This window comes from Schistocerca americana, chromosome 6 (genome assembly GCF_021461395.2).
Source record: "Schistocerca americana isolate TAMUIC-IGC-003095 chromosome 6, iqSchAmer2.1, whole genome shotgun sequence".
NCBI lineage: Eukaryota > Metazoa > Arthropoda > Insecta > Orthoptera > Acrididae > Schistocerca > Schistocerca americana.
Genome location: NC_060124.1, coordinates 346,951,690 through 346,979,644, shown reverse-complemented (window position 1 = coordinate 346,979,644; position 27,955 = coordinate 346,951,690). Strand labels below are relative to the sequence as shown.

General features: G+C 38.9%; 1 protein-coding gene across 1 annotated transcript in view; it reads right to left on the bottom strand.

Moving 5' to 3' along the window:
• The window catches only part of LOC124619371 (protein FAM110B), a 487,260-nt gene that overhangs the window by 15,929 nt on the left and 443,376 nt on the right, over positions 1-27,955 (bottom strand). The window contains exons 2-5 of the mRNA XM_047145696.1: positions 25,285-25,443; positions 22,540-22,880; positions 9,542-9,720; positions 2,646-2,773 (exon numbers count right to left, since the gene is read on the bottom strand). Of these exons, the coding sequence (XP_047001652.1) occupies positions 2,646-2,773; positions 9,542-9,720; positions 22,540-22,880; positions 25,285-25,443 (807 nt within the window). The remainder of the gene's footprint in view (positions 1-2,645; positions 2,774-9,541; positions 9,721-22,539; positions 22,881-25,284; positions 25,444-27,955) is intronic.

Here is a 27,955-nt window from a genome sequence, read left to right as displayed (position 1 = left end):
GTTCCTGGTGTGTCCGCTGTGCCGTGCGTGTGATCATTGCTTGTACAGCCCTCTCGCAGTGTCCGGAGCAAGTATGATGGGTCTGACACACCGGTGTCAATGTGTTCTTTTTTCCATTTCCAGGAGTGTAGTTTTTCTTCTTCCTAGGTACACAGATGCACTTCCTTATGGCACTCAGTTTCTCTAAATATATGAGTATGGTCCTTGTACAAGATTTTTTCATTTACTCTGAGAAGATTAAATCTCAGAATTTCAAAATTAATCTTTCATATGATGTGTGATACTCTTTCCTTATTTTCACTTATTGAATTTCTGAGTTTTCTGTATAGAATTTTGCTGATAGCACAAACTCACTTCAAATCATGCTGAACTACTTCAGCAGCTTCGATCTGTTATGTACTCTGCAGAGAACATTTTCCTTTGGTTCATCAGTCATCTGACAGGTTTGTTGTGACATCTCATCATTCATTCACTGTATTTCATAGATCCTATCATGCAGGAGAACCTTCAGAGATGTGGAATACGTCAAGATATACATTTAACATAAGACAAGAACATCATAGAAACTTTATCTGTACACAGTATTAACAGTAATCCATCATTATACTGCTTAATGTTATTCCCACTTATTAACTCTAAATTTAATTGAGTAAATTGTTAAGAAAGCTGCTACTTTGAGAAAAGCTGCTACCTCCTCAGAAACTCCCCATTTGTTTGTTGTATTTGTTCCAGTCTCTGTATGATTATCTGATAGCTTAACACATGTCCTATCATCCTATCCCTACTTTTGGTTAGTGTTTTATTATATTCCTTTTGTTATCAGTTCTACAGATGAGCTTCGGTTCTATTACCATTCTGTGTAATTTTAAACAACCTTCTTTAACACACATCTCAAGTGTTTTTATTGTTGTTTTTTATTATTTTCCCACACTCCGTGATTTACTTTCATACTACACTATGCTCCAGATACATAATCTCAGAAATTTCTTTCTCTAACTGAGGCCTACATGTGATACTGGTAGATCTTTTTTTTGAGAAGGAATGCTTGATAACAAAACATTGGCTCCAGGGATTTTTATGCTCCAATTCTAATACATATAAACCATAAAATTGTTGTCAGTAACAAGAGTGAATTTAGTATGAACTCAGAAATTCACAACGACAATAGTAGAAACAGATGCAATTTCCCTATAGACTATGCATCCCACAACAGAGTTCAGAATACAGTTTTATACTGTGGTGTGAAAGTCTAACAGGTCAGCGGTGGACATTAGGAGGGAAACTGAAACTCACCAAACATACAATATATCTGAATATTTGAATCCAGAAAAGTAAATTCTTCCTAACACTAATATTTGTATCAGACATATTGATTTTGTTAGTTAAAATGCTTTGTTTGAAGTAGTAGATAATAACGGCAACCAAGTGGATAGAAAGATGAACTTTTTTTTGTCAAATTAGTTGTTGTTCTAACATAGCAAGATATCAGTTTCAAGTGAGTGACACTAGTCATAAACTGCTGTTACTTTTTTTTTTTTTTTTTTTACGGAAGTAGCCAGCAATGGTTCCTTCTGCCTGTTAATGTATAACTTGACTCGTTCCACATTCTTGAAGGCCTTCCTTTATTATAGGATTTACAGAGCATGATATGTCAATGACTGAATGAATGAATGCATCTCATTGTATGTTTTAGTGTGCCTTTTGTTTCCTTCTCTCTTTGTTTATCGTGTAATTTTTGCTCCCAAAATTTCATTATGTTTACTGTATCGTCACCAGATTTTATGTCAGGTTTGCTGCTAATCTCATTTCTGCTGCTCCTCAATACTTTCAGCTCGCTCTGATTTACATTCCATCCAAATTCTGTGCTCAATGAGTAATCAAAGCCATTCAGCAGGTCCTGCAGTTCTTCTTCACCTTCACAAAAGATTGCAATATTTGCTAATCCTACTGGTATCTTTTCACCCCGTGTTTTAATCCAATTTCTAATTGTTTCTTTAATTTTGTTCATTGTTTTATCTTCTTATCTGAAAATAGAAGAATACAGGAGAAAGACTGCATAGCTGCTTTACACTGTTTTTAATCTATTGGTCTTCCTTCTTATTGTTCCCTCTTGTCCCCATTTGCCTAAGGATTTCAAACTTATGGCACCACTTTAGAATGTTGCCTACTTTCCCTGAGTTGTTGAATTGCTTGTAAGTATCTTGATTTTGACTAAGCCTTATTACATTTATCAATCATTATGTCAGAACTGCCTTTCTAGTGCCTTTATCTTTTCTGAAGCAAAACTAATTAACATTTGGCAGATGCTAAATTTTTGGGTTATTTTGTTAATTACTTCTATGGAACCTTACACGTCCTTATTCTATCCTCACCTTTTGTAGGTGAAGAGTATTAATCCTAGAGATGCCTTTGAAGTTTGAAGGTCACTTTTTTGTGATGTGCTTTAATACATATTATTTCTTACACCACTAAAATCAAATTTATTGCAGATCTGCAGTGTCTTTCATATGAAAATCTACAAAACAGAAAATTTATTCGACCAAAACCTAGTACCATGAAGGTTATTGATTTGTAATTATTTAACACATTTGTTGGCACTAAAAGTGTTAAGAAATAACAGTGCAGTAAAATCTGATACAACTCACAGTTATTTTTTTTAATGCTGTTCCTGGAAGGTGAACTGTGTCTTGAGCTGTTCCTTTGACCTTGATTTCGACCACCAGATGAAGTAGTACTCATAGCAGAACCCATAGACTGAGTTCTTGTGCAGCATCTGCATGACATTGTGTTTATTATATTAATATGATTATTAATTATTGTGCCCACAAATACAGAAAATTACTTTTATGGCTGATACCACTACAACTGCTGTCAAACTTGTTTCACACTGTAACAATGGCTGAAACAGTACCCATATGAAATGGCAGAGGAGAATAGCAGGTAAGAGACCTAGTTGTTGGTATATGAAAAAAGATCTGAGTAGCTGAAAAAGTTCTCTGTAAGAAGGATTAGGATGGCTGCAAACAAAGAATACTGATGTCTAAAATGTTAAATGCTCATTCTTAATACATAGGGAGTTGGAAACTGTCTTTGATGATTATGTTATTTGTAAGTGACAATGTCAAAGCTGTTGTCCTAGTTACTGGAATAAAGGCAAAAGTGCTGTTACTGTAATTACAGGATGAGCACTGATTTAAGACAAGATGGAGTGAGTATTTTTGTCATAACATCCTGCAGGCAATACTTCTTGACTCAATGGGTCAAGAAGTTAATGTCTTACATTACTTTAAATCCATTCAAACTGTCATACTGAACATGTTCTCTTCAAAAATTACACCACATATATTTCAAATCACCTCAACTTTTTTTAAAAAAATGTATGTAGCAGTCCGTGGTGTAAGGCATTGCAATAATTAGTGCAAAAATAAAATATTATTGTAAGTATTTTAAGGTCTCTGAAAGTAATTAAATATGTTATGTAAAGTAATGTAATTATGCAAAATTAATATTTGTAATCTTAAAATTAAAGGAAAATCTCCTATGCATCTTCTTTTAAAATAACTTCATTCTGATGAGTTAATGAAGTAGGAAATTTATTAAAGGGTGTATGTTCAATCTAATTTGTGAAATTATAATAATGAGAAATTTGTGTTTTAATCATAAAAGGAGGTAATAAACTTCCATATGGTGCTGTTTGTGATATGTGGGATGCCCAAGATATGGTTGCTTTTTTTAAAATTTTATTGTACACATCTAGATCTGTAGAACCAAATTGAGAGGCAAATCTGCATGGTCATGGAACATCTCTGTGCATGGAATTACAACAAAAAATAGTAAAAGATAAAATAAAATGTTTATAAATCTTAAAAAGATGACAATCCATGAGTTTATATAAATACCATCAACAATATAACACAGTATTCAGCTTAATTTTTCAAGGAACTCCTCAACAGAATAGAAAGAATGATCCAAGAGGAAACTATCCAGTTTACATTTGAAAGTGCATGGATTACTGCTAAGATTTTGAGATTCCTGTGGTAGCTTATTGAATATGGATGCAGCAGAATAGCGCATGCCTTTCTGCACAAGAGTCAGGGAGGTGATTACCTATCTTTTCCAGGTCGCCACCTACATAATACTCCCTGTTCCTATCAAGACCATTTCCAGCTCCACTCACAATCATTATCTGATCCTCTTTCATACAATTCCTGCATAATTCCCCTATATTTACAGTCTCCTGAACCAACCCTGCACTAAGCTTCACAATGTTGATGACTTTGTATTCACTCCTGAACACTCCCTGCAATTCCTGGCCTACACCTCTCTCTGTATAGAATATGTACAAGGAGAACACAACCTGCTAAATTAATTTAATAAGGTAACAAATTATATGGATATACGAAACAGCATATAAAAAGAAAATTCAGAAATAAAACTCAAATTGGAAATGAGACACTCAAATAAAATAAAAATAGCCTACTTCTCAAAACATAAGCATCGAGGATAGATAACAATGAAAAATATACATAAAATATTTGATAATAAACTCTTAAAAGAAGTTGCAGTGTGGTCTCAGCTCTCTGAGACTGTAGATGTGTGTGCAAATTGTGTTTGTGTGTGTGTGTGTGTGTGTGTGTGTGTGTGCGTGCGTGTGTGCATGTGTGTCTACTGCTGACAAAGGCCTTAAGGGCCGAAAGCTTTAGTTGTGTGAATCTTTTTATTGTGCACATCGCGACTCAGCATATCCGCTATATGGTGAGTAGCAACTTTCCTTCTCCGGTATTGTTACATTCCATCCTGGATTTTCCATTGTTTGATTACATCTTCAGAGTATAGTTTATTAGCTGAATTTCATAATTTGTTTCCACATGAGTGGGAAATGATTGAGATTATGCCAGAAAGCAGGATTTTGTGTGGGACTGGAAATGTAACAGGCTATTAATTAACTTCCCAAGTGTACTCAAATAATTAATTACTACTTTAGCTCGCTACTAACTGGAGTTTCTCACTTACAGATACTTAGAAATTAATGGAATTTTGAACTACTTACTACCCACAATTCCTCACAACTCAACCATGTTCACGGCACAGTGAATCAGCTACAGTAAACAGTCTTATGCCGTGGCAACTTAATCATGAAAGTAGTCAATAACATAGTGAGAGGATGTTTGAGACATTTCATTGTCTTTTTAATGTCAAATTATTATCAGCTGTTCAGTGAGTGCAAAAATGCAATTTATTAGGTGTAGATGTATCAACACTTCAGTCTGTTCATGCTGTACATTGTGTTAGTTATGGGATACCCCAGAAGTAACAAAATAATCAGTACAAATATTGTTTTATGGAGACAATTACTACTAACAGAATACAGTCAAATTGAATTTAATTGTTTCATTTGGTTATCTTTTTCGCTAAATGGAAATCATGATGGTAATGAAAGAAATTTAATTAACAGTACATCTGAACACATAACAGTTTGTTACCATTTGTTTCTGGGAAAAATAAATGAGAGGAACAAATAATCTACTATTGCACAAATAATAATGATGCTCAATGAAATAAAAAGACAGTGTGCTGTATTTTGAAACTGATGGCTTTTAGTTAATTCATAATGAATATTAATGCTACCAGAAAATATGTAATTATACATGAATTTAAGAGCAACCAAAGTGATAGCCACTTATCCTGATCTCCCATTCTTGAAGTAAATATTTTTGTCAGTTTTTCTAAACTGGTGTAACCATTCTCATTTTTTACGTAATTTTATTTCTTATGTGCACAGGTCTTGGAATTAATTTGCAATGAATATACACTTTCAAGGATGAAGCTCTGTAACATGGTTCATCAGTAAAAAAACTACAACCCACTATGAAGATTTAACAATTACAGTATACCAGTAAACCCCAGATACTTCGAATAATCAAACTCTCTTGTATAAAACAGCTTCAAATGTCACATAACTTTACAAATAAGATACTGCGTTATATATTTGAAATAAGTACATAAGCAAGGAAAAAATCTGGAAAAGATTTGAAATTATGCATAAAGTTGTTTGGAACTCAAAAAGTGTCTTCATTATGAAACACTGGATGGATATAGTCTGGGTCACTTGCACTCCACTTTAAGCAAAAGCTAGTTCTTCATACACCTCAAAGTTTATGAAGATGTATCTCCTGGAATATGTGATATACAATGATATAATTTTGCAGGTACTTTTAGAAGAATATGTGGATACTGTATGCAAACTGCATTACAAAAAGAGTTTGTAATAAAGAAGTAATAAATTAAAATGTCATGTCTGATGCTCAAGTTTTACTTCATGAACAGTGCTAAATGTAGTAGCCAAGAAACTTTTTCCTTTGATCATTTGGGAGTGGGAGGTGTGGTTGTCAGTGACAAAAAATTTCATAAAGGTTTGAAATTATGTTCATAGTTTCCTGCAAATTGCTAAGTGTTCTCATTTTCAAATACTAGATAATAAATAAAATAAAAAAATAAAGTCTGGGTATTTGCACACAGTCAGTTTCACTGCCTTAGGACAGACACATAGTATCTAACCATAATATCTGTCATACTGTGTTAAAATTTTGACATAAGATTATATCTCTTAATGATTGGATTATAACAGCATTTAAAAATTTTAAATTCAGTTAAAAACAAAGCAAAATACTGAAAATAACATTTTTGTTGCCCTGGAAGCCATTAGATAGGCAACCTGAAACTGGTACATGGTTCTGCGATAGCTGCTTAGTAATACAGATAATGACCCTTTCATTAGTATTAATATTATTGGAGCTCTGTTGTTTTCCATTGTTTGAATTTTGCTTCTGTTTCAAAAAGATTGCTTTTGCACATTTGTGTTTGTTTGGTGCCTCTGCAATGCTGTTTGAGTTTATGAGGAATACCAAGTGGACTGAGGTGCGAATGGGAATTTGGACTGAGCAGGGAGGTGTGCTAGGGTAGTCCATGCAGTTGTGCACAACCCCTGTGCCAGGGTGATGTAGTGGTTACCACACCTGCGTAATCCGCAGGAGACCTGGGTTTGGTGTAAATTTTTATTCATTTCAGTCTGCATATGTGTATTTGAGTTTTGTAATTATTGATTGTTTCATTGCTTTCTTTGTTTCTTAACTCTATATATTTCTACTTTATAGTGATTTACAAATTATAGGTGTAGATATAAAACATTTGTCTGCATAATGTATTTTGGAATAGTTTTTGCTTTCTTTCTCTGATGTCACTGGGCCATGGATTTCTCTGATGTCATTGGGCCATGCACTTCCTCTTGCTGTTGGCTTAAGAGCTAGATTTCTTTACAGTTTCACATATGTTTGCCTGTATAGATATTACACACTTGCAGCAGTACCATACTGCAGCCATATGAAAAATTATTTTACACCATATTGGAAGACTTTACTAATAAACTATCCTTATTAACAAAACACCAGCATGGTTTTAGAAAGCAAAATACAACTACCACAGCTATTTATGAGTATCTCAACAAAACCTTAAAAGCATTGGATAATAAGGAAATCACTACTGGTCTCTTTTTAGATTTATCCAAAGCCTTTGATGTAATTGACCATACCATACTCCTTAAGAAGTTAGCAAATAAAGGTATAAGAGGAATTGCAAACAAATGGTTAGAATCTTACCTGTCAAACAGATTTCAAAAAGTTGAAATTAATTTTGAAAAAAAGAATACAACCACCCATCAATCTACTGTCCACTCCTCTGACACAATGCCAATTAGATATGGTGTGCCACAAGGCTCAATCCTGGCACCCATACTGTTTCTGCTATATATTGATGATATAAGCACGAAGCTTGCTACAGGACATACCACACTATTTGCCGATGACACGAGTATACTAATAACAGGTACTGATATAGAGGACCACAACCAAAAACTTAAACCGCTTATGTCGTCACTCAGCAAATGGTTCGACGAGAGCAAACTGATTATAAATATACAGAAAACAACGTACATCAACTTCAGACTCTCATCCCAAAAACAAGAAATGCCTGATGTGATTCTGAATAACCAAGAGCTTATGTGTGTGGACTCTGTCAAGTTTCTTGGCATATGGCTTGATGAAAATCTTAAGTGGGAGACACACACAAATTATATCCGAAAAAAGCTATCAACTGTGTGTTACATTTTAAGGATACTCAAAAAAAAAAAAAAACAGTCACAAAATCTGTTCTCATACATGTATATTATGCTTACTTCCATTCTACATTACAGTACGGAATCATATTTTGGGGGAACTCACCTGGAGGTAGATATATTTTCGAAATGCAAAAAAAGGCAATACGCATAATATGTAATCTAAGACATAACGAATCATGCAGACAACATTTCAAAACAAATGGCATTATGACGCTGCCCTCTGCTTACGTTTATAATATCGTCTCATTTGTCAAGTCATACCTGTTAAACAATGAGTGCACACTAAAATTCAATGGAGATATTCATAACTATGCAACAAGACAGCAATCTGACCTACATATGATTCAGTCCAGAACTACCTGCTACCAAAAAAGTGTTTTAAATGTTGGGATACAAATGTATAATAATTTACCAAATGAAATCAAAGCAACAAAGAACCCAAGAGCCTTCACACATAAGTTAAAAAAATATCTCATGGACCATTGCTTTTATGCAGTTGATCATTTTTTTGACAGGGGTTAAAATTGTAAACAATTTTATGATAAATGTTCAATTAGGTCTGAAAATTATACACTGTGCATGTCTATGAAATATACTGGATTATTATATACTGTGCATGTCTATGAAATACACTGGAGTACTTTACTATTACATTTGTATTGGCTGTTTGTATTTTACCATACAAAATTTGTATTTACTGTTTTGTTAAAGATAGCTAACTTCCTCATTACAAGAAAATGTAAAATCAATTTATTAAAAATTACTTGCAAATATGTGCTCTTGACCTGTCCAATATCGTATGTACAACCTTACAATTCTGTGATTTGTATTAACTGTTTTGTTTAAGATAGATAATTTCCTTGCTACAAAATAATGTAAAAATTAGTTTGTAAAAATTACTTGTAAATAGCTCTCTTGACCCGTCCAATATCATATGTACAGCTGTACAATACTATGATTGCCTGGATCAATAAAAATACAATACAATACAATACAAACAGCATGGATTGGTACCTACCACATAGAGGAGGCATTGAGCAGCAGAAAGGCACATTGAGAGAGGATAGTTAGGTGTTATAAACTATTGTACAGAATCCTTCTTCAGATGTAGACAAACATACACACACAACTTACACACAAATGGCCACTGTCATGTTTTCTCCTACATCTGAAAGAGGGCTCTTTTCTGATAGCTTACAGTACCTAACAGTCTTCTTTCAGTGTACCTGTCCACTACTCGCCTCTGTGTGATGAGTAGCAATCTATTCTATTTCATGTTGCTGTTATTCCGTCTTAGATTTTCCAATGTTTGTCATTACATTTTGTGACAGATTAGAATTTCAAGCATTACTATATAAAATGCATCACCTTGTTGAGTGTCTGCTGCTAGATCCAGAGCTGGTGGCATGTGGCTGAGGATGTACTGGAGTCTGTGAATGTTGTGTGCCACCAGTAGTATTTGCAGCCTGATGCAGATCTGGGAGGGACTTATGATGTCTGCTGCAGCCAGATGTTCTGCAAGACAGAGAGTGCTCGTCCCCAGCAACCTGTAGTCAGTAAATACAAAAAATTAATACCCAAGATGCAAAGAAATAAAGAGATTTGATACCAGTATGTATTAATTTGTATGTGGATATACATATTAAAACATCAAAGATTTTAAATAATTTGTTGGGTTTGGGAGGACTGAGATTCAAATCACTGTCAGTCTCGCCAGAATAATAATTTCCATTGTTTACTGAATTGAAGTATAGTCACTTTGAAAAATACATGACTATTTTCCTTCCTCATCTTTGTCTTATCCAAGTTTACACTGTGCCTCTAATGACCTTTTTGGTAATGGAATATTATACCCTAAATCTTCCTTCTTGCTGAAGAAAATGCACCAAACTCATTCATTCATGCACCATCTTCCATAAATTATATATTAACTGCCAGAAGCAACCACTGCAGGCTCTTCTGTAAAGCAGCCAAATATGATTAGTGTTAATCCATTCACTTTGCTCACTTTGATAACTACAGGAATTTGTGTGTGTGTGTGTGTGTGTGTGTGTGTCTGGATGCGTATACATAGAGGGTGTTTCAGAACTGATGGTCAGTAAGTCACACACAGAAAGTACAGGCCAAAAGTAGATAAAAAGCCCCAATAAACATGGGTCCACAGATCAACCATTATCAAGATACAACACATTTTCTGTTGCATTTCATCAGTGTCTAGGAACATATGGGATCTCTAAATGTTAAAGTAGGTGTTCAAAATGTTGTGCATGCATCTGAATGCAACACTGAACTCGTCTCTGAAATGAGTTGTGTGAATCCTCTCAGGCAGTCCTGGAGAATTCTGTAGATGCTGGAAGGCTGTTTCAATCTGCAAGCATAAGTCCTCAAGAGAGTTGACCTTGGTAGTTTAAACTAGATATCTTGGCAACAGCTGTTTTATGGGCCCTTGTATATTGGAGCTTTTTAGCTACTTTTGGCCTGTTCTTTCCGTGTGTGAAATATTGACCATCACTTCTAAAACACCCTATATCAATTATGCATTGTTATAGAGTCTTCAGTCTAATATGCACAGTACCATGCAGCCACATTTACAGTATGCATTGAAAATGGTTTCCATTTGCCTCAACACATGCATGTACGCACCGTTGCATGTTCTGTCTCATACATTTACATCGGCCATGCTTCATCTGAACAGTGTCAAAGGCAGCATGAATATGCTGCTCCAGTGTCTCCACATCTGTAACGGGCTCTGCATGCACAGTACTTTTGACATGGCCCCATAATCAGAAATTGCTTGGGTTGAGATGTGGTGAACAAGCAGGCCATGCAACTCAACCCCCTTGCCTGATCCATCGACCAGGGAAGACACGATTGAGATGCGTCCGGCCGTTACCAGTGAAGGGGGCTAGAGCACAATCATGTAACAGCCACATAACCCTATGAATCAGCAATGGCACTTCTTCAAGCAGGGGAGGCAAAGTACTTGCAAGAAACGCCGATAGTTGTGACCTGTTAGGCAATGTTGAAGGAAGACTGGTCCTAAAATACACTCACCAATTATGGCGGCCCACCTTCTGGCTGCACCGATGCTGATGATTCACTGTCACCATACCATAGGGGTTCTGCATACTATCCTACAGACTGACTGTTAGGAAAGTTGAAGATATCACTCCATGTAAAGAAGGCCTAATCTGTGAATAAGATGGATGACACAAATCCCAGAATTGTGGTTGCATGGTGAAGAGACCAGTGAAAAAACTGCTCACAATGTGGAAAGTCTGTCACTGGTAAGCCCTGCACACACTAAGTGATACGGGTAGTAACAACTGTCATGAAGAATGTTCCACATGGTCATCTGACTTACCCTGTACTTGCGGGCCAACTGCCTGGTACTGACACGGAGGTCACCTTCCACAGTGTTTATCACATTTTCCTCAAAGTCTGGTGTCCGAACATTTGGGGTTCATCCTTCCTAAAATGACCCTGTCTCAGACAAATGGCAAAACACTGTTGCAAATGTTGATTGCTGTGGTTGTTGTTGGTGGGGATAGGTCTGCTGTTACAACCTTGCTGCCTGCTGCACAATTTCATTTGCCTTTCCATAAGTAAACATCATGTCAGGAAGCTCTTGATTTGAATATGGAACCATTGTGTACAATTTTGCATCACATCCACTACAAGGTGAGTCAACAAGAGATGGGAATTGGACACAACAGTACCAATTACTATGAGGTGAGGGCATTAGGGTATAACGTATGAGGAACAGTACCACCCTCTAGAAGGAAGCTGTGCACACTGTAACTATGGCTGCATGGTACAGTGCCTGTTAGACCACTGTCTAGTATGATTAAATAAATGGCCTCCAGCATGGAAACCATGCGTTTCTGGACATACGTTCATTAGATCTTTTTTATTCCATATCCTCTCATTGATCAATGCCATGAGTTTGTACAAAAGAGAGAGAGAGAGAGAGAGAGAGAGAGAGAGAGAGAGAGAGAAACTTAGCATAGGACACTTATCAGCTGTTTATATGCTGGTAAGGTTAAAACCTGTTTATTAAAAACATTAATGTGTTGATTGTAGTTTATATCCCTGCATCAAAACACACTATTAATGTATAGAAGCAATGGCTAATAAGGTAGTTTGTTACTTAAGTTGTGAATATTTGAAGATTTCTTATTTCCTGCCTGGTGTCTGCTGGCAATTCTGTTTCTGACTTTTACTTCAGAATAAAAAGCTCATTCTGAATACTGGTCAGATATGCGTATTCTATACAGAAATTCCTTTTATTTTTAGTATTGTGATTGCGAATTTCACAACACATCCTAAATTCACTCTTATTGGTAACCACAAATACCACTTGGTTGTAAAAGTGTTGGCACATAAGTATAAAAATCCAAAGTCCTGAAGAGGCTTCTGTAGGAGTTTAATTTTCAACTTTATTTAATATTCTTACAGCACACTTCTGTAAAATAACTACTTTTTTTACTTACCTGCATTTCCTGAGAACGATAGCTTTCAATGAAACTTTGCAAATAATGCTAGCAATCCCTTTTGTACGTCAACACAGTGAGCAGTTTAGAAATGCAAACCAGACAGAAAGGAGTTTTTTTGATAACTTATCCATTTGCTGTCATGAAGTCAGTTTATTATATATCATGATCCCTAATAACTTCACAAAATGAGCTTAATCTAGTGTGTACTCATTGATCTCTACTTATGGTTACTGTTCTTTGTTTTATATTTGTTTTGAACTGCATAGCATAAGTCTTTGAAAGATTAAAGGTAAAGCCGTTTGCTGCAAATCAGTTCTCAGCCTGTTCCCATTTTCTCCTGCCTATGGCTAGTATGGATACATTTGGTCCCTTTATCAGTGTATGTGTCCAATGTCGCAGTTCCTTAAGAGTTCTGCAAAGTTTCAGATAAATCATTTATGTAGGTCAAAAATATGAAACAGCCATGCACTAACTTCATCGGATATCACTTTTAATCTTTCAATACGAGAGAAGGAAAGTTGCTTCTCACCATATAGCGGAGATGCTGAGCAGCGATAGGCACAATAAAAAGATTCACACAATCATAGCTTTCGGCCATTAAGGCCTTTGTCAGCAGTAGACACAAATACACACACACACACACACACACACACACACACACACACACACACACACACACATGCAAGTGCAACTTGCACACACAGAGAGAGAGAGAGAATTGAACCTCATCTTCCACAACCTCATTTGGTAAGGACATCATGACATAGGAAATCATCAAGTGGTGCCAGTGAATTGAGGAAACACAACAGAAAAAAAGGGTTATGACTGCTGAATGTGGTCCCTAAGACAATTGTGGAAGACCACCATGACTTCCCCTCTTTCATACGCCAGACAGTAAGAGGAGAGATGCAGCAGTATGTATGGCAGTCATAAATGCTGGACTGAGTACTCAAGAGAGTACATGCTTTAATGTCAATCTGATACATCAAGAGGTAATAGAGAATGCTGAAGAACAAGTGCATCAGTTGTAAGCACCAATCTTCACCACCAGCTGAATGCACCAGAAAGAATGGGTTTGGAGTTCTGCCACAGCTGTCAAATGACAGCCAGTACCTGACCAATACAGGTACAAACACCTCCTGTGCCAACCAGAATGACCTGCAGGAGAACAGGCATCTGGAGGACACAGGACAACATGCTTGTGTGTTTCCACTGCAGATGCCTTGGACATGTACGCTACTTCAGAGAAAGTAGGCGAGTTTGATGACTACTGTGCCACATCAACATCGACCATCACAATAGTTCTATTCATGCCAGTCAGCTGCAGCTGACTATAGTCAACCTGCGGCACGAAGCTCATCGTCATACCCTAGATGAGATCACTCCCCAACACACTATAGCCATTCCCCTACACTGTACAGGGGTAACAGCAGCTCGCCTAGCCTCCAAATTCAGGAATACTAAGCGAGGTGACCATTAATGGATGTGAGACCAGTACAGGTGGAAATATTCTTCAGACAACAGCCACCAAAATCTCGTGTCATCACTGACAGCCAACAAATCCACCCAATATTTGACTCTAGGGCTTCTTTTTCTGTAATATCGAATGCTTATCATTATCAGTTACAGAAGGCTGTGTTCTATGATACAAAAGCAACTATGCTGAATATTGCAAATGTGAAATATGTCCAGTGAACAGGAACAAGTATTCCAAGAATAACTATCAATAATAGAGCACAGCCCTCTGAATGTATCATTTTAACAGAATGTAGCTATGATATTATTATTGAATGGGACTTCATCACAAACAATCATAGGCTGTGGAACATAAGAGCTCCAAATTGACAGAGCTATTCCAACAAGCACGCATAATAAGGATTTCTCTGGGTGGTTATTTACTGTTGAAGACATTATTATCCCGCTGTCATCAATGAGATGAGTTCCAGCTGTCAATTCGATACTGAGGCTTACAATAGAAATCAAAATGTCAATAACAATCATAAGCATTGTATGTGGTCAAAGGAGATCACTAATCATCATGAGCAACCACAACTCATCCCTAAAAGTATGTGTTTAGAAACACCCAAACTGAAGAATCATGCTCCACTACCACTACAGACTTCGCAAGGGAGGCAGCTGCTGTGGAGCTGCCAATAGGATCTGACATGGCCTAGGTACAAGGTCAGTGATTCATAGCCATTTTGGATGCTTTCAAATCAAGAGTGGATAAAAGACGGACCAAACAGCCCATGATAAAACACCGTGTCAAGATTGGGTACTATCCACTAATTAGCCAGCACCCATACAAGGTGTTGCCAGCTGAATGCGGATAATCCCAGAGAAAGTGGAGAAGATGCTACAAGATGATATCATTGAATCTTCAGAGAGTCCTTGTTCTCTCCGGCGGTCGACGTGAAGAAGAAGGATGACATGTTCAGTCGTCAGCTATTGATAATTGAACAAAGTCATGAAGAAAGATGTCTATCTGTTGCCATGCATTGGTGACACCTTAGACTGTTTGAAAGGAGCAAAGTATTTCTCAGTTGTGGACATACAGACAGGCTACTGACATATGGAGGTTGGCAAGGTGACCAGAAGAAGACACCATTCATAACTCCTGATGGCCTTTATGAGTTTGCCCTTTGAATATACGACAGATAATCTGCTTCCACACCTTTAATGAATGACATCTCATTACTGTCTGAATATTCAGTGTTTATACAAATAAGAGAATTCTGGATTATTCAATGTCTGTATAAAAAGCTGCAGATGTTTTAGTTTGTTGATGACCCTGTCTTCATGTTTGACTGTGGTTTCTATGTGACAATATATTTTGGGCTTGGTTCCTTCTTTGAAGAAAGTTTAATTCACAAAATGAGTTCTTTAAAACTGATTTGAATAGTTAAATTATTTACCTGTTATGTACACTTAGCTGCACTGTGGTGGACATATTTTATACTGGAATTATACTTGGTTTCAAAATCTTCCACATCATCCTCTGCAGTGGAATCTCCTGTCTGGGCCATGTAAAAGTTTCACGAATCAAGTTCATTATGTGCTGTAGGTCCTTATGCTTCAGAGTTGTATGAATTTTTCCATTATTCACAGATGTGTTTGAATGCGGGATATTACTTCTGTTTTAGTTGACAACTTTCTGTCTGTTATTACTAACTGTGACCTTTCTGACAGAAAATCACGAGGTGGTATTCAAGAGGCACACAGTTTGGTTAGAAGATTCTTGTGAGAAATGGTGTCGAAAGCCTTCTGGAAATCTGAAAATATGGACTCAATTTGACATCCCCTGTTGATAGCACTCGTTACTTCATGAGTATAAAGGGCTAGTTGTGTTTTGCAAGAACGATATTTTCAGAATTCGTGCTGACTATTCTGAAAATGCCTGCCAAGCAATGGTTTCGTTATCTGAGGGAAAGGTAAAGGCAGGACAGATACTGAACATATTTTTAAATTAATTTTTATTTTATAATTTTTATCAATATAACCTTTAAATTAGTTTTAATTTTTATCAATATAACACTTAAATTGCAATAAATTTAAGCATGATTAATGGTCTGAAAATTGTACATTGTTACAGAAATTATTGTATTATAAAAGACTTTATGACAAAGGAACATTCTTATACAAGGGCTTGTAAATGTCACGAAAATATTGAATGCCGCACAAGATGTCACAAAAGTGGGTAACAGATGGCCACATGCAAAAGACACTGAAAATGACATTCACTTTTTTATTTGATTTTCAAGTTTATTTTAAAACTGTCCACACAAACAACACATGTTCTCATAAAGAGTTATGATTCATGAGGTCATCTAGAACATCTTAAACATTGAATCCAATCAGAGATAGATGATACTGCTTGATAAAGTTCAAGGCACTCTACACATTCATTTTCTTCAAAATTTAATCAATTGGGGGAACTATTGTGTAGGGAAATATCATCATCATCATCATCTTTAACTGTGTCTTCAAACAGAAGCTTCTTTGACAGTTTTATTCCTCTAGTTTTGGGGTTTTGATTTCTTTCAGCTGCTACATCTTTTGTGCACAGACTTTTCCTTTTTTTCTTTCCTTCAGTGATTTTCTTTCTTTTCATTGCTATAAACTCACTGCATGTTACAGTCATTGATGACTGTTTTCTTTTGGATTTACTTCTCTGAAGTAGTGTAGGAACAGGTGAAATCTGTTCCAGCAGTTTTGACTGAGTTTCTCCATGAGGAGCCACTGAGTTGTCATTTACACTGCAACTGACGTGTGCAGTTGGTTGAACAGTAGTCAAATTTGTGCAATGTTTGCAAGTAGAAGGGTGTCCTGTAAACAAATTCATTTCAGGCAGTGTGCGATTTGCAGGGGGGGATGGGGGGGATTTCCCCCCTCTGCATCAGACCATCCCCTCCTCTGGTTTTAGTTTATGCATCCCTGGGATGCAAACCTGGGATGTTTATTTCCAGGCACTGTAGTAAAACTTTACATATAATTTAAATTTGTGGAGCCAAACACTGAAAGTTTTTAATACAGTCTTACTATTAATATTATTAATATGTTTGCTTATTAATTTTGAAAAAGTGTTATGTAGTAGGTAAGCATTTCAAAACATTTAGAACAAAATGACAAGACGTCGCCCCAGCGTAAACGAGGCTTTAGAGCCAGGTCTGTATTGTATGGTGGATGTGATGTGTTGCGTACGAAACTGAAACCTGTGATCAGATCCAAACATCATGGAAAACTGTGAAGAGGTGTCATCCTACAGCAAGATAACGCTCGCCCACATTCTGCCAAATGGACAGACGACGCAATAAAGGAGTTGAGATTCGAGGTGCTGGAACATCCACCATACAGTCCAGACCTAGCTCCAAGCGATTTTCACATGTTTGGACCCTTAATGGAAGCACTACAGGGAAGAAGATTTGAAAGTGATGAAGACATTATTGCTGCAGTGCGGTGCGGTGCAACCGATAAATGTATTTCCTGATGAAATAAAAAAATTCATAAAATGTCGGGAAAACTGCATTGAAGTCCAGGGAGGTTACGTAGAAAAATAACGCATGTTTCAGTTTTCTATCATCAGAATAAGTACAGCTTTTCACAAATGTGCCTTTACGTTTTGAATTCCCCTTGTATACCTGTATGTAGATGATTTTGTAAATAAGCTTTACCTATAACGTACTTTTAAAGATATAACAAGGGATGGCTTTTCTGATAGTGCTTACGCGTGAATAGTGAGTTTCGGCTTTAACATCTATTTATAAATAACTGTTTAATCATGGGTAACGCCACGGTCCAAGATAGTAACATGTATAATTATACTAATCCCCTAAGACATCCCCCCCACTGGTAAAAGCACAAATCGAGCACTGGTTTCAGGTATTGATGTTGATGGCTGATCTGGAGTCAAGTCTTTAGAGACATCTTCTATAGTTGGGAGTTCAGACTCAGTATTGTTAATGTCTGACACAGAGGCATGGTTAGGAATTTCTGCTCTATCCAGTGAGATAATTGCAATAGCTCTAAATACAGATACACCAATCTGGACAATTGCAGCATGAGTCCATGCGTTGAGTAACTCTCCAAACTTCTGCCTTGTAATTCTTCTGTCTTTGCTTGCATTAGCTACAATCCATGAATGACAAGGCTCTTTAAAGTAACATTTTAGCGACTTGAAAAATGATGGCCTAGTGGCTGGAAAAAGTGTGTCATATGACTAGGCAAACAAACTATTGATACTTCGTTTTCAGGAGCTTCATCCAAAAGGGTGACAGAAGTCATATGTAAGGCATCACCATCTACCAGGTGGAGAGCAGGGCCAGGTGCCTTTCTAGAAAGGAAATTGTTTTTGAACCAATCCATGAAAATATCAGAGTTGACATTAGCGGAATGTTTTTTCGTAACAACTGATCCTGGAGGCTTGTTATGTTCAATGTCTTGTTATTTTATTTAGTCTTCGCAAATACAGTACGGTGGTAAGTAATCTACCTCAGCGTTACAGCAGCCAATGGCAGTTATTGTCTGTCTCTCCTTTTTCAACGGAAGTAATAACAAAACATCTCAGCTTCTTGTGGCTGACACAGCCTTCCCATGCTCGTTGTTTAACTGGAGACCAGTTTCGTCTAAGTTGTAGATACTATCTGGTTTATCCGAAAGCCAATTTTCTGTCAACGTTTTTCGTCAGCGGATCAAAGTAAGAGTTCACTTCGTCTCTGTCCATTCCAATTCCTTTGGCAATATAAAGCCTTTGCTCTTTTCTGATGCTTAAGTCTGTATTACACTCTAAAAATGAGAGAAGCCAATCTTTCCCTGCATGTTTCTTTCTTGACTGAAGTTATATTTCAGTTCCATTTGATCAGCTAAACTGAAAGCTATTTGTCTGAAGCATGACAGTTTGGGAGCAAAGCCACATGCTTGCAATTTCTTTACATGGTGAACTAATTTCCTTCCTGCAGCTTCACCCAAGTATGATGTGGTCAGCATACCACTCTCCCAGCCGTTATGTCAGATTACGAGACTGGAGCCGCTACTTCTGAATCAAGTAGCTCCTCAGTTTGCCTCGCAAGGGCTGAGTGCACCCCGCTTGCCAACAGCGCTCGGCAGACCGGATGGTCACCCAATCTACATCTACATCCATACTCCGTAAGCCACCTGACGGTGTGTGGCGGAGGGTACTTTGTGTACCTCTATCGGTTCTCCCTTCTATTCCAGTCTCGTATTGTTCGTGGAAAGGAGGATTGTCGGTATGCCTCTGTGTGGGCTCTAATCTCTCTGATTTTATCCTCATGGTCTCTTCGCGAGATATATGTAGGAGGGAGCAATATACTGCTTGATTCCTCGGTGAAGGTATGTTCTCGAAACTACAACAAAAGCCCATACCAAGCTACTGAGCGTCTCTCCTGCAGAGTCTTCCACTGGAGTTTATCTATCATCTCCGTAACGCTTTCATGATTACTAAATGATCCTGTAATGTAGCGTGCTGCTCTCTGTTGGATATTCTCTGTCTCCTCTATCAACCCCACCTGGCATGGGTCCCACACTGGTGAGCAATATTCAAGCAGTGGGCGAACAAGTGTACTGTAACTTACTTCCTTTGTTTTCGGATTGCATTTCCTTAGGATTCTTCCAATGAATCTCAGTCTGGCATCTACCTTACCGACAATCAACTTTATATGATCATTCCATTTTAAATAGTTCCTAAAGCCTAGCCCCAGATAATTTATGGAATTAACTGCTTCCAGTTGCTGACCTGCTATATTGTAGCTAAATGATAAACGATCTTTCTTTCTATGTATTCGCAGCACATTACACTTGTCTACATTGAGATTCAGTTGCCATTCCCTGCACCATGCGTCAATTCGTTGCAGATCCTCCTGCATTTCAGTACAATTTTCCATTGTTACAACCTCTCGATATACTACAGCATCATCCGCAAAAAGCCTCAGTGAACTTCCGATGTTATCCACAAGGTCATTTATGTATATTGTGAATAGCAAATAGCAACGGTCCTACGACACTCCCCTGCGGCACACCTGAAATCACTCTTACTTCGAAAGACTTCAAGTGCTAGCCCAGCCTGATAGTGCTTAACGTTGATGATCTGGCGGGAACCGGTCTTACCACTGCGGCCAGGCAAGTGGCTAAAAATATACAGGGTGTTTCAAAATGAATATACGGGTTTTATCGCTTTGTAGCATTTATTATATTCAACTTACAACTATAAATTGTACATCAAATGAAAGAGCAACTCAAACAGTTCTGTTTGTATATCTTTGCGCAAAGGGAAGAGTATGGGATAACCAAGAGTAACTGAAGAACGCGCTGAACGAGTGAGAGAGTTTCAGCGGAGACCCAAGAAACTCGTTCGGAAGGCTAGTCGTGAATTAGCAATTCCAGTGAGTCTGTGTAGAAACTTTTCACGAGATGCTTAAGCTACGTCCTTATCGTGTTCAGTTATTGCAAGTTCTAAAGCCTACAGACTATAGTTTACATGCCAGCTTTGCAAACGAAATGTTGCTGCATGATGATGAAGGTCTTCTGGATCGTGTCGTCTTCAGTGATGAGTCAACACTTTGCCTAAGTGGAGTTGGGGAAACATGTGCGCAACGGGGGGAGGAGGGGGGGGGGGTGTCACCCAGTTTACTGCTTCCAGTTTTTAGGTGAATCTGGTAAGACACTGATCACATACGTAAAGAGAGCGATCGTTATGAGGTAACGCCCGTAGAAATCGAAGCACGGTGATTTCAATATATACTAGGACTGCAGGCATGTATTTGCAAACTAACAAAAAAATTAATTACATAACTTATTTTTTCGAGGTATTAATTAAAACTTGAGTGCTCCATGCAAAGCCTTCTAGATACAAGGCCTACACACAGCGGCCATATTGGCACGTGACGTCACAAACTGTTGGCCATCTTATCTGTAATCGGCAGTCCTGTTGGCGTGTATGTTGTGTTTCAAGTGTGTGCCACGTGAAAGTGATATATATTTCATACAATATTCGCATACAGTTCTTCGAAGTACGGGAAACAAGTGTTGCGTTCGCTTTTGCCAGGGAAATTATAAATCCCAAAAAGGCATGGAATTGCACATGTTTCGATTTCCCAAATGTGTGAAGTTGAGAAATTGCTGGATTGCAGCTATTCCTAGACAGGAATTTGTGTCTACGCATCATTCAAGGGTAAGTAAAGGACAAAAAATTTATAGCGTGTTATTTGTTTCAATTGCACCACATTTGCCAATTGTTTTTAAAAGCAGTTATGTATCATGTACCAGTATAATTTGTTTCTTAATTCTGGACCATTGCTGCGAGGTTAATATGAAGCAACTATTGTCACACAGAATAGTTATATCAATTAGTGTGACTCGAAAATGTTTATTATTCCTTATCATTCCTACCAGATTATTGAGTTTCCAGTACTTGTATTTGGAAGAGCTACAGAATGATTTTGTTCAGTTTCACATATTCAGCTATTCGGAAATAATTTCAATATGAGTAAACTACCTTAGAAAATTGCTTTAATGAATTCAGTGTTCGGCAGATTAAGCAGTATAGAAACCAGGATTTTGATGTAAGTGCATTGTGATTAAATTAACAGCACTCTGTGACACGAATTTAGGTCAAGGATATAGGAGAAACAATCTTTTCGTGTTTAAGGTTCTAAACTTCTGGAGAAACAGGGAAATAAAATATTTTTTCGGGTTTTTTGATTTATTAAACATTGTCAGGAGGTGCTCCATTTCGTCGAATGATTTGAGTTTCGTGTGAGGTCAGCAAATATTGAACTGGAGAGGAAAATTTACGAAAAAAACCAGGGAAACAAATTCTTAAATTCTGTAGGAGCTGCAGCTGCTTTATTTAAAACCGAAAACGTCTGCTCGTTATTGCATACTGCCGATTTTTTACTGCAAGAAAACGTAGCTCATAAGGTGAAAGACAGAATTTAAAATTACAGTTTGTATTCAAGCCTAGAAACGCGTATTTCATGCAGATTGTCAAAATAATTTTACATCTTGAAATAACATAGGACAGTTTTGTTCAGTTACTTTACGCAATGATATAAATTTCCATACTTTGATTACAAGGACACGTAGAAGAGGAAAGCACGAGAATCCCTATGCGGTCTCAGCTCTAAAACTCGTAAAGTTCGTACAGCTGCAGATTGCTTAACAGGAGCGTTCCGATACAGACCTGGCCATCAGTATGGTGACGTCACAAGCGTGCGCGCAGGCCTGTAATCTGGGTGGTGTTGCTCCATGTGGGATGAACTCCATTCCTTCTGTGTCGAGCGTTGATTCTTTTCAGTAGAATGCAGTCCAGTTACAAGATTTTCTCTTAAAAGGTCTAAATAGGTGCAAACGGCTTACTGTTTTGACTTCGGAATCGTCCCACGGAGGCGAGAGCGGTGGCGGCGGCGTGGGTGCAGTCGGAGGCGAAGTAGAGGGTGGCACGAAGACGTTCTCCTTGGAGTCCGCATTGAGGAGGCGGCGCAGCTTGGTCTGTAGTTGGTCGCCCCCGGTGGCGTGTGGCCCACTGCGGCGCTGTGCGGGGGCGGCGGCACGGGGGCTGCGAGGTGGCACGGGAGGCGGAGCTGGCCGGGGGCCCTGGGCCGGGCTCGCGAGTACCTGCGTGGTCGCCGCCTGCTGTTGCTGGTGGTGGTGGTGCTGCTGCTGCTGCTGCTGGTGCTGGTGGTGGTGCTGGTGGATATCTGCAACATACAGATGCACTCGTGGGGGAGAGGCGTTCATTTTACAATAATATATCTGTATCTACATCAGAAAGGTGGGAATTTCAGGAGATGGGACATGGATAAACTGAAAGAACCAGAGGTTGTACAGAGTTTCAGGGAGAGCATAAGGGAACAATTGACAGGAATGGGGGAAAGAAATACAGTAGAAGAAGAATGGGTAGCTCTGAGAGACGACATAGTGAAGTTAGCAGAGGATCAAGTAGGTAAAAAGACAAGGGCTAGTAGAAATCCTTGGGTAACAGAAGAGATACTGAATTTAATTCATGAAAGGAGAAAATACAAAAATGCAGTAAGTGAAGCAGGCAAAAAGGAATACAAACGTCTCAAAAATGAGATCGACAGGAAGTGCAAAATGGCTAAGCAGGGATAGCTAGAGGACAAATGTAAGGATGTAGAGACTTATCTCACTAGGGGTAAGATAGATACTGCCTACAGGACAATTAAAGAGACCTTTGGAGAAAAGAGAACCACTAGCATGAATATCAAGAGCTCAGATGGAAACCCAGTTCTAAGCAAAGAAGGGAAAGCAGAAAGGTGGAAGGAGTATATAGAGGGTCTACACAAGGGCGATGTACTTGAGGACAATAATATGGAAATGGAAGAGGATGTAGAAGAAGATGAAATGGGCGATACGATACTGCGTGAAGATTTTGACAGATCACTGAAAGACCTGAGTCGATACAAGGCCTCGGGAGTACACAACATTCCATTAGAACTACTGACAGCCTTGGGAGAGCCAGTCCTGACAAAACTCTACCATCTGGTGAGCAAGATGTATGAGACAGGCGAAATACCCTCAGACTTCAAGAAGAATATAATAATTCCAATCACAAAGAAAGCAGATGTTGACAGATGTGAAAATTACCGAACTATCAGTTTAATAAGTCACAGCTGCAAAATACTAACGCGAATTCTTTACAGACGAATGGAAAAAGTGGTAGAAATGTTGGAACACGTGAGGCAATACTGACCTTACGCCTTATCTTAGAAGAAAGATTAAGGAAAGGCAAACCTACGTTTCAATCATTTGTAGACTTAGAGAAAGCTTTTGACAATGTTGACTGGAATACTCTCTTTCAAATTCTAAAGGTGGCATGGGTAAAATACAGGGAGCGAAAGGCTATTTACAACTTGTACAGAAACCAGATGGCAGTTATAAGAGTCGAGGGGCACGAAAGGGAAGCAGTGGTTGGGAAGGGAGTGAGACAGGATTGTAGCCTCCCCCCGATGTTATTCAATCTGTATATTGAGCAAGCAAAAACAAAAGAAAAATTTGGAGTAGGTATTAAAATCCATGGAGAAGAAATAAAAACTTTGAGGTTCGCCGATGACATTGTAATTCTGTCAGAGACAGCAAAGGACTTGGAAGAGCAGTTGAACGGAATGGACAGCGTCTTGAAAGGAGGATATAAGATGAACATCAACTAAAGCAAAACGAGGATAATGGAATGTAGTCGAATTAAGTCAGATGATGATGAGGGAATTAGATTAGGAAATGAGGCACTTAAAGTAGTAAAGGAGTTTTGCTATTTGGGGAGCAAAATAACTGATGATGGTCGAAGTAGAGAGGATATAAAATGTAGACTGGCAATGGCAAGGAAAGCGTTTCTGAAGAAGAGGAATTTGTTAACATCGAGTATAGATTTAAGTGTCCGGAGGTTGTTTCTGAAAGTATTTGTATGGAGTGTAGCCATGTATGGAAGTGAAACATGGACGATAAATAGTTTGGACAGGAAGAGAATAGAAGCTTTCGAACTGTGGTGCTACAGAAGATTGCTGAAGATTAGATGGGTAGATCACGTAACTAATGAGGAGGTATTGAATAGAATAGGGGAGAAGAGGAGCTTGTGGCACAACTTGACAAGAAGAAGGGATCGGTTGGTAGGACACGTTCTCAGGCATCAAGGGATCACAAATTTAGCATTGGAGGGCAGCGTGGAGGGTATGGAATTGAAACATGGACGATAAATAGTTTGGACAAGAAGAGAATAGAAGTTTTCGAACTGTGGTGCTACAGAAGAATGCTGAAGATTAGATGGGTAGATCACGTAACTAATGAGGAGGTATTGAATAGAATAGGGGAGAAGAGGAGCTTGTGGCACAACTTGACAAGAAAAAGGGATCGGTTGGTAGGACACGTCCTCAGGCATCAAGGGATCACAAATTTAGCATTGGAGGGCAGCGTGGAGGGTAAAAATCGTAGAGGGAGACCAAGAGATGACTACACTAAGGAGATTCAGAAGGATGTAGGTTGCAGTAAGTACTGGGAGATGAAGAAGCTTGCACAGGATAGAGCAGCATGCAGAGCTGCATCAAACCAGTCTCAGGACTGAAGACCACAACAACAACAACAAGTACTTACACCTGGGAGCCCTGAGGAGCCGCGGATCGACGCCCGGAGAGGCGGTGACTTGCAGGTGGCCAGAGTGCTTGAGCTGCTGCTGGCGGTCCAACACCGTCTCGGACTTCACGTAGAACGCCTTGCTTTCCTGAAGCAGTTCCACCGCGCTCTTCCTCTTGGCTGCAACAGAAACGGCGAGGTCGCACGGTCACAAGAACGGCAAGATATAACGGGATAATTGTTGTAATCTGTGGGAGTTATCAGGGTACTGGGTACAACTGCTATACTGTTTGTTAACTCTAAGTTGGCCGTTTGTCAGAAGAGCCATTGTTAGTGTAGGCGTCCTATCTTCTGTTCCTCTCTAGCGATGTGGTGCCTGTTTTAATATACTCTAAGACAGTAAAAAAACGGACGAACCACGACGTAATTATCCGAATCGGACGGAAGTAGGTAGATGTAATGCATGTGTACACACAAACAAATGCTTACAGATTCAGAAAAATTGGATGATTATTTCAAGAGAAAGAGCTTCACAAATTGTGCAAGCCAGTAACGTGTTGGCACACCCCTGACCGTTATCCAAGCAATTATTAAGCTTGGCATTGATGGAAAGAGTTGTTGGATGTGCTCGTAAGGGATATAGTGGCAAATTCTTTAATGGCACTTAAGATCGTCAAAATCCCGAGCTGGTCGGAGGCCCTGCCCATATTTCTCCAAACGTGCTCAGATGGGGAGAGATCCAGTGACCTTGGTGGTCGAGATAGGGTCTCACAAGCACGAAGACAAGCGGTAGAAACTCTCGCAGTGTACTGTGGGCATCATCTTGTTGAAATGTAAGCCCAGGATGGCTTGTCATGAAGGGCAACAAAACGGGGGCGTAGAATATCGTCGGAATCCCACTGTGAATAGAATTGGGGAGAAGATAAGTTTGTGACTCAACTTGACACGAAGAAGGGATCGCTTGGTAGGACATGTTCTGAGGCATCAAGGGATCACCAATTTAGCACTGGAGGGCAGCGTGGAGGGTAAAAATCGTAGAGGGAGACCAAGAGATGAATACACTAAGGAGATTCAGAAGGATGTAGGCTGCAGTAGGTACTGGGAGAAGAAGAAGCTTGCACAGGATAGAGCTGCATCAAACCAGTCTCACGACTGAAGACCACAACAATAACAACTACTGTGCTGTAAAGGTGCTGCGGATGACAACCAAAGAGGTGCTGCTATGAAAATAAATGACACCTCAGACTACCATTTCTGGTTGTCGTGCTGTGTGGCGGGCGACAGTCGGTTTGGTATCCCACCGCTGTCCGGAGCTCTCCAGACACGTCTTCCCGGTCATCGGGGCTTAATTCGAAGCCGGCCTCATCACTGAAGACAGTTCTACTGTAGTCAATGATTCCAGCCCGAAGACGTCTCTAGAGACGCCCGAGACACCGGTGTGATACCAAAATCTTTGTCTGATTTCTGCCTTTAATACAGGAAATAAAAGGAATAAAAAGCGAAAATCGGTTATTACAGAAACCGGTTATTTGGAGCGGTTTTAACAAGTTAAACCGGAGTAGAAAAAAAATGATATAACCGAAAACCGTTTGTTTGAGCGACAACCGCCATCCCTAGGTGTGTATGCTGTATTCCAAGCCACGCAACGTGTAAGACGGTTCTGCTTTTCCAAAAAGTAACTTTAATTTTGTAATACATTTTTGGGTTTTGTACTTGTTGTACTGGTCATTGCCCGAAGTTATTTGTTGTTGTTGTGATCTTCAGTCCAAAGACTAGTTTGAGGCAGCTCTTCAAGCTAATCCATCCCGTGTAAACGCCGGCCGCTGTGGACGAGCGGTTCTAGGCGCTTCAGTCCGGAACCGCGCGGCTGCTACGGTCGCAGGTTTGAATCCTGCCTCAGGCATGGATGTGTGTGATGTCCTTAGGTTAGTTAGGTTTAAATAGTTCTAAGTCTAGGGGACTGATGACCTCAGATGTTAAGTCCCATAGTGCTTAGAGCCATTTGAAGCATTTGAGCCAGTGAAAAAATCTTCATTTCTGCTAACTACTGCAAACTATATCCATTGAAATCTGCATATTGTAGTCAGACATTAGGCTCCCTCTACAATTTTGTACTCGACACTTTCCTCACTTGCCATTTTAACGATTCCTTCGTGCCCCGCAATGCCTGCCGTATCCAGCAAGATGGTGCAACATGCCAAGCGTCTAAGGTAAGCTTGTGACGAGTTCATAATATCTTCACCGAAGAATGAAGTATCAGCAAAATTTATGGCCACCACGTTCGCCGGCTCTAATAACATGTGATTTTTTTCCTGTGCGGGCACTTGAAGAGTATGGTCTACGACGCAAATCCTCACAGAATACAGGAACTGAAAGGCAACATCAGCCGTGAAACTGTCGCCATCGATATCCGAACTGTACGCCGGGTGAACCTGAATATGCTTAGACGTGCACTCCTTTGTGCTGATGTTGCAGCAGGGGATCACTTTCAACATCTTCCATAAATGTATTTTTCACAGTATTTTTCGTTGCAAATAAATGGTAAGTACATGTTACTTCTTCGTTTCTGTAATTACTGCATTTCCTTCATATTTACATCGGCTAATTTTATGTGCGCCACCATCTGTGTAAAGAGGAAACATCTCGAAATTATCTTGACCGATTTATTTCAAATTTTTACACGATATTTTAA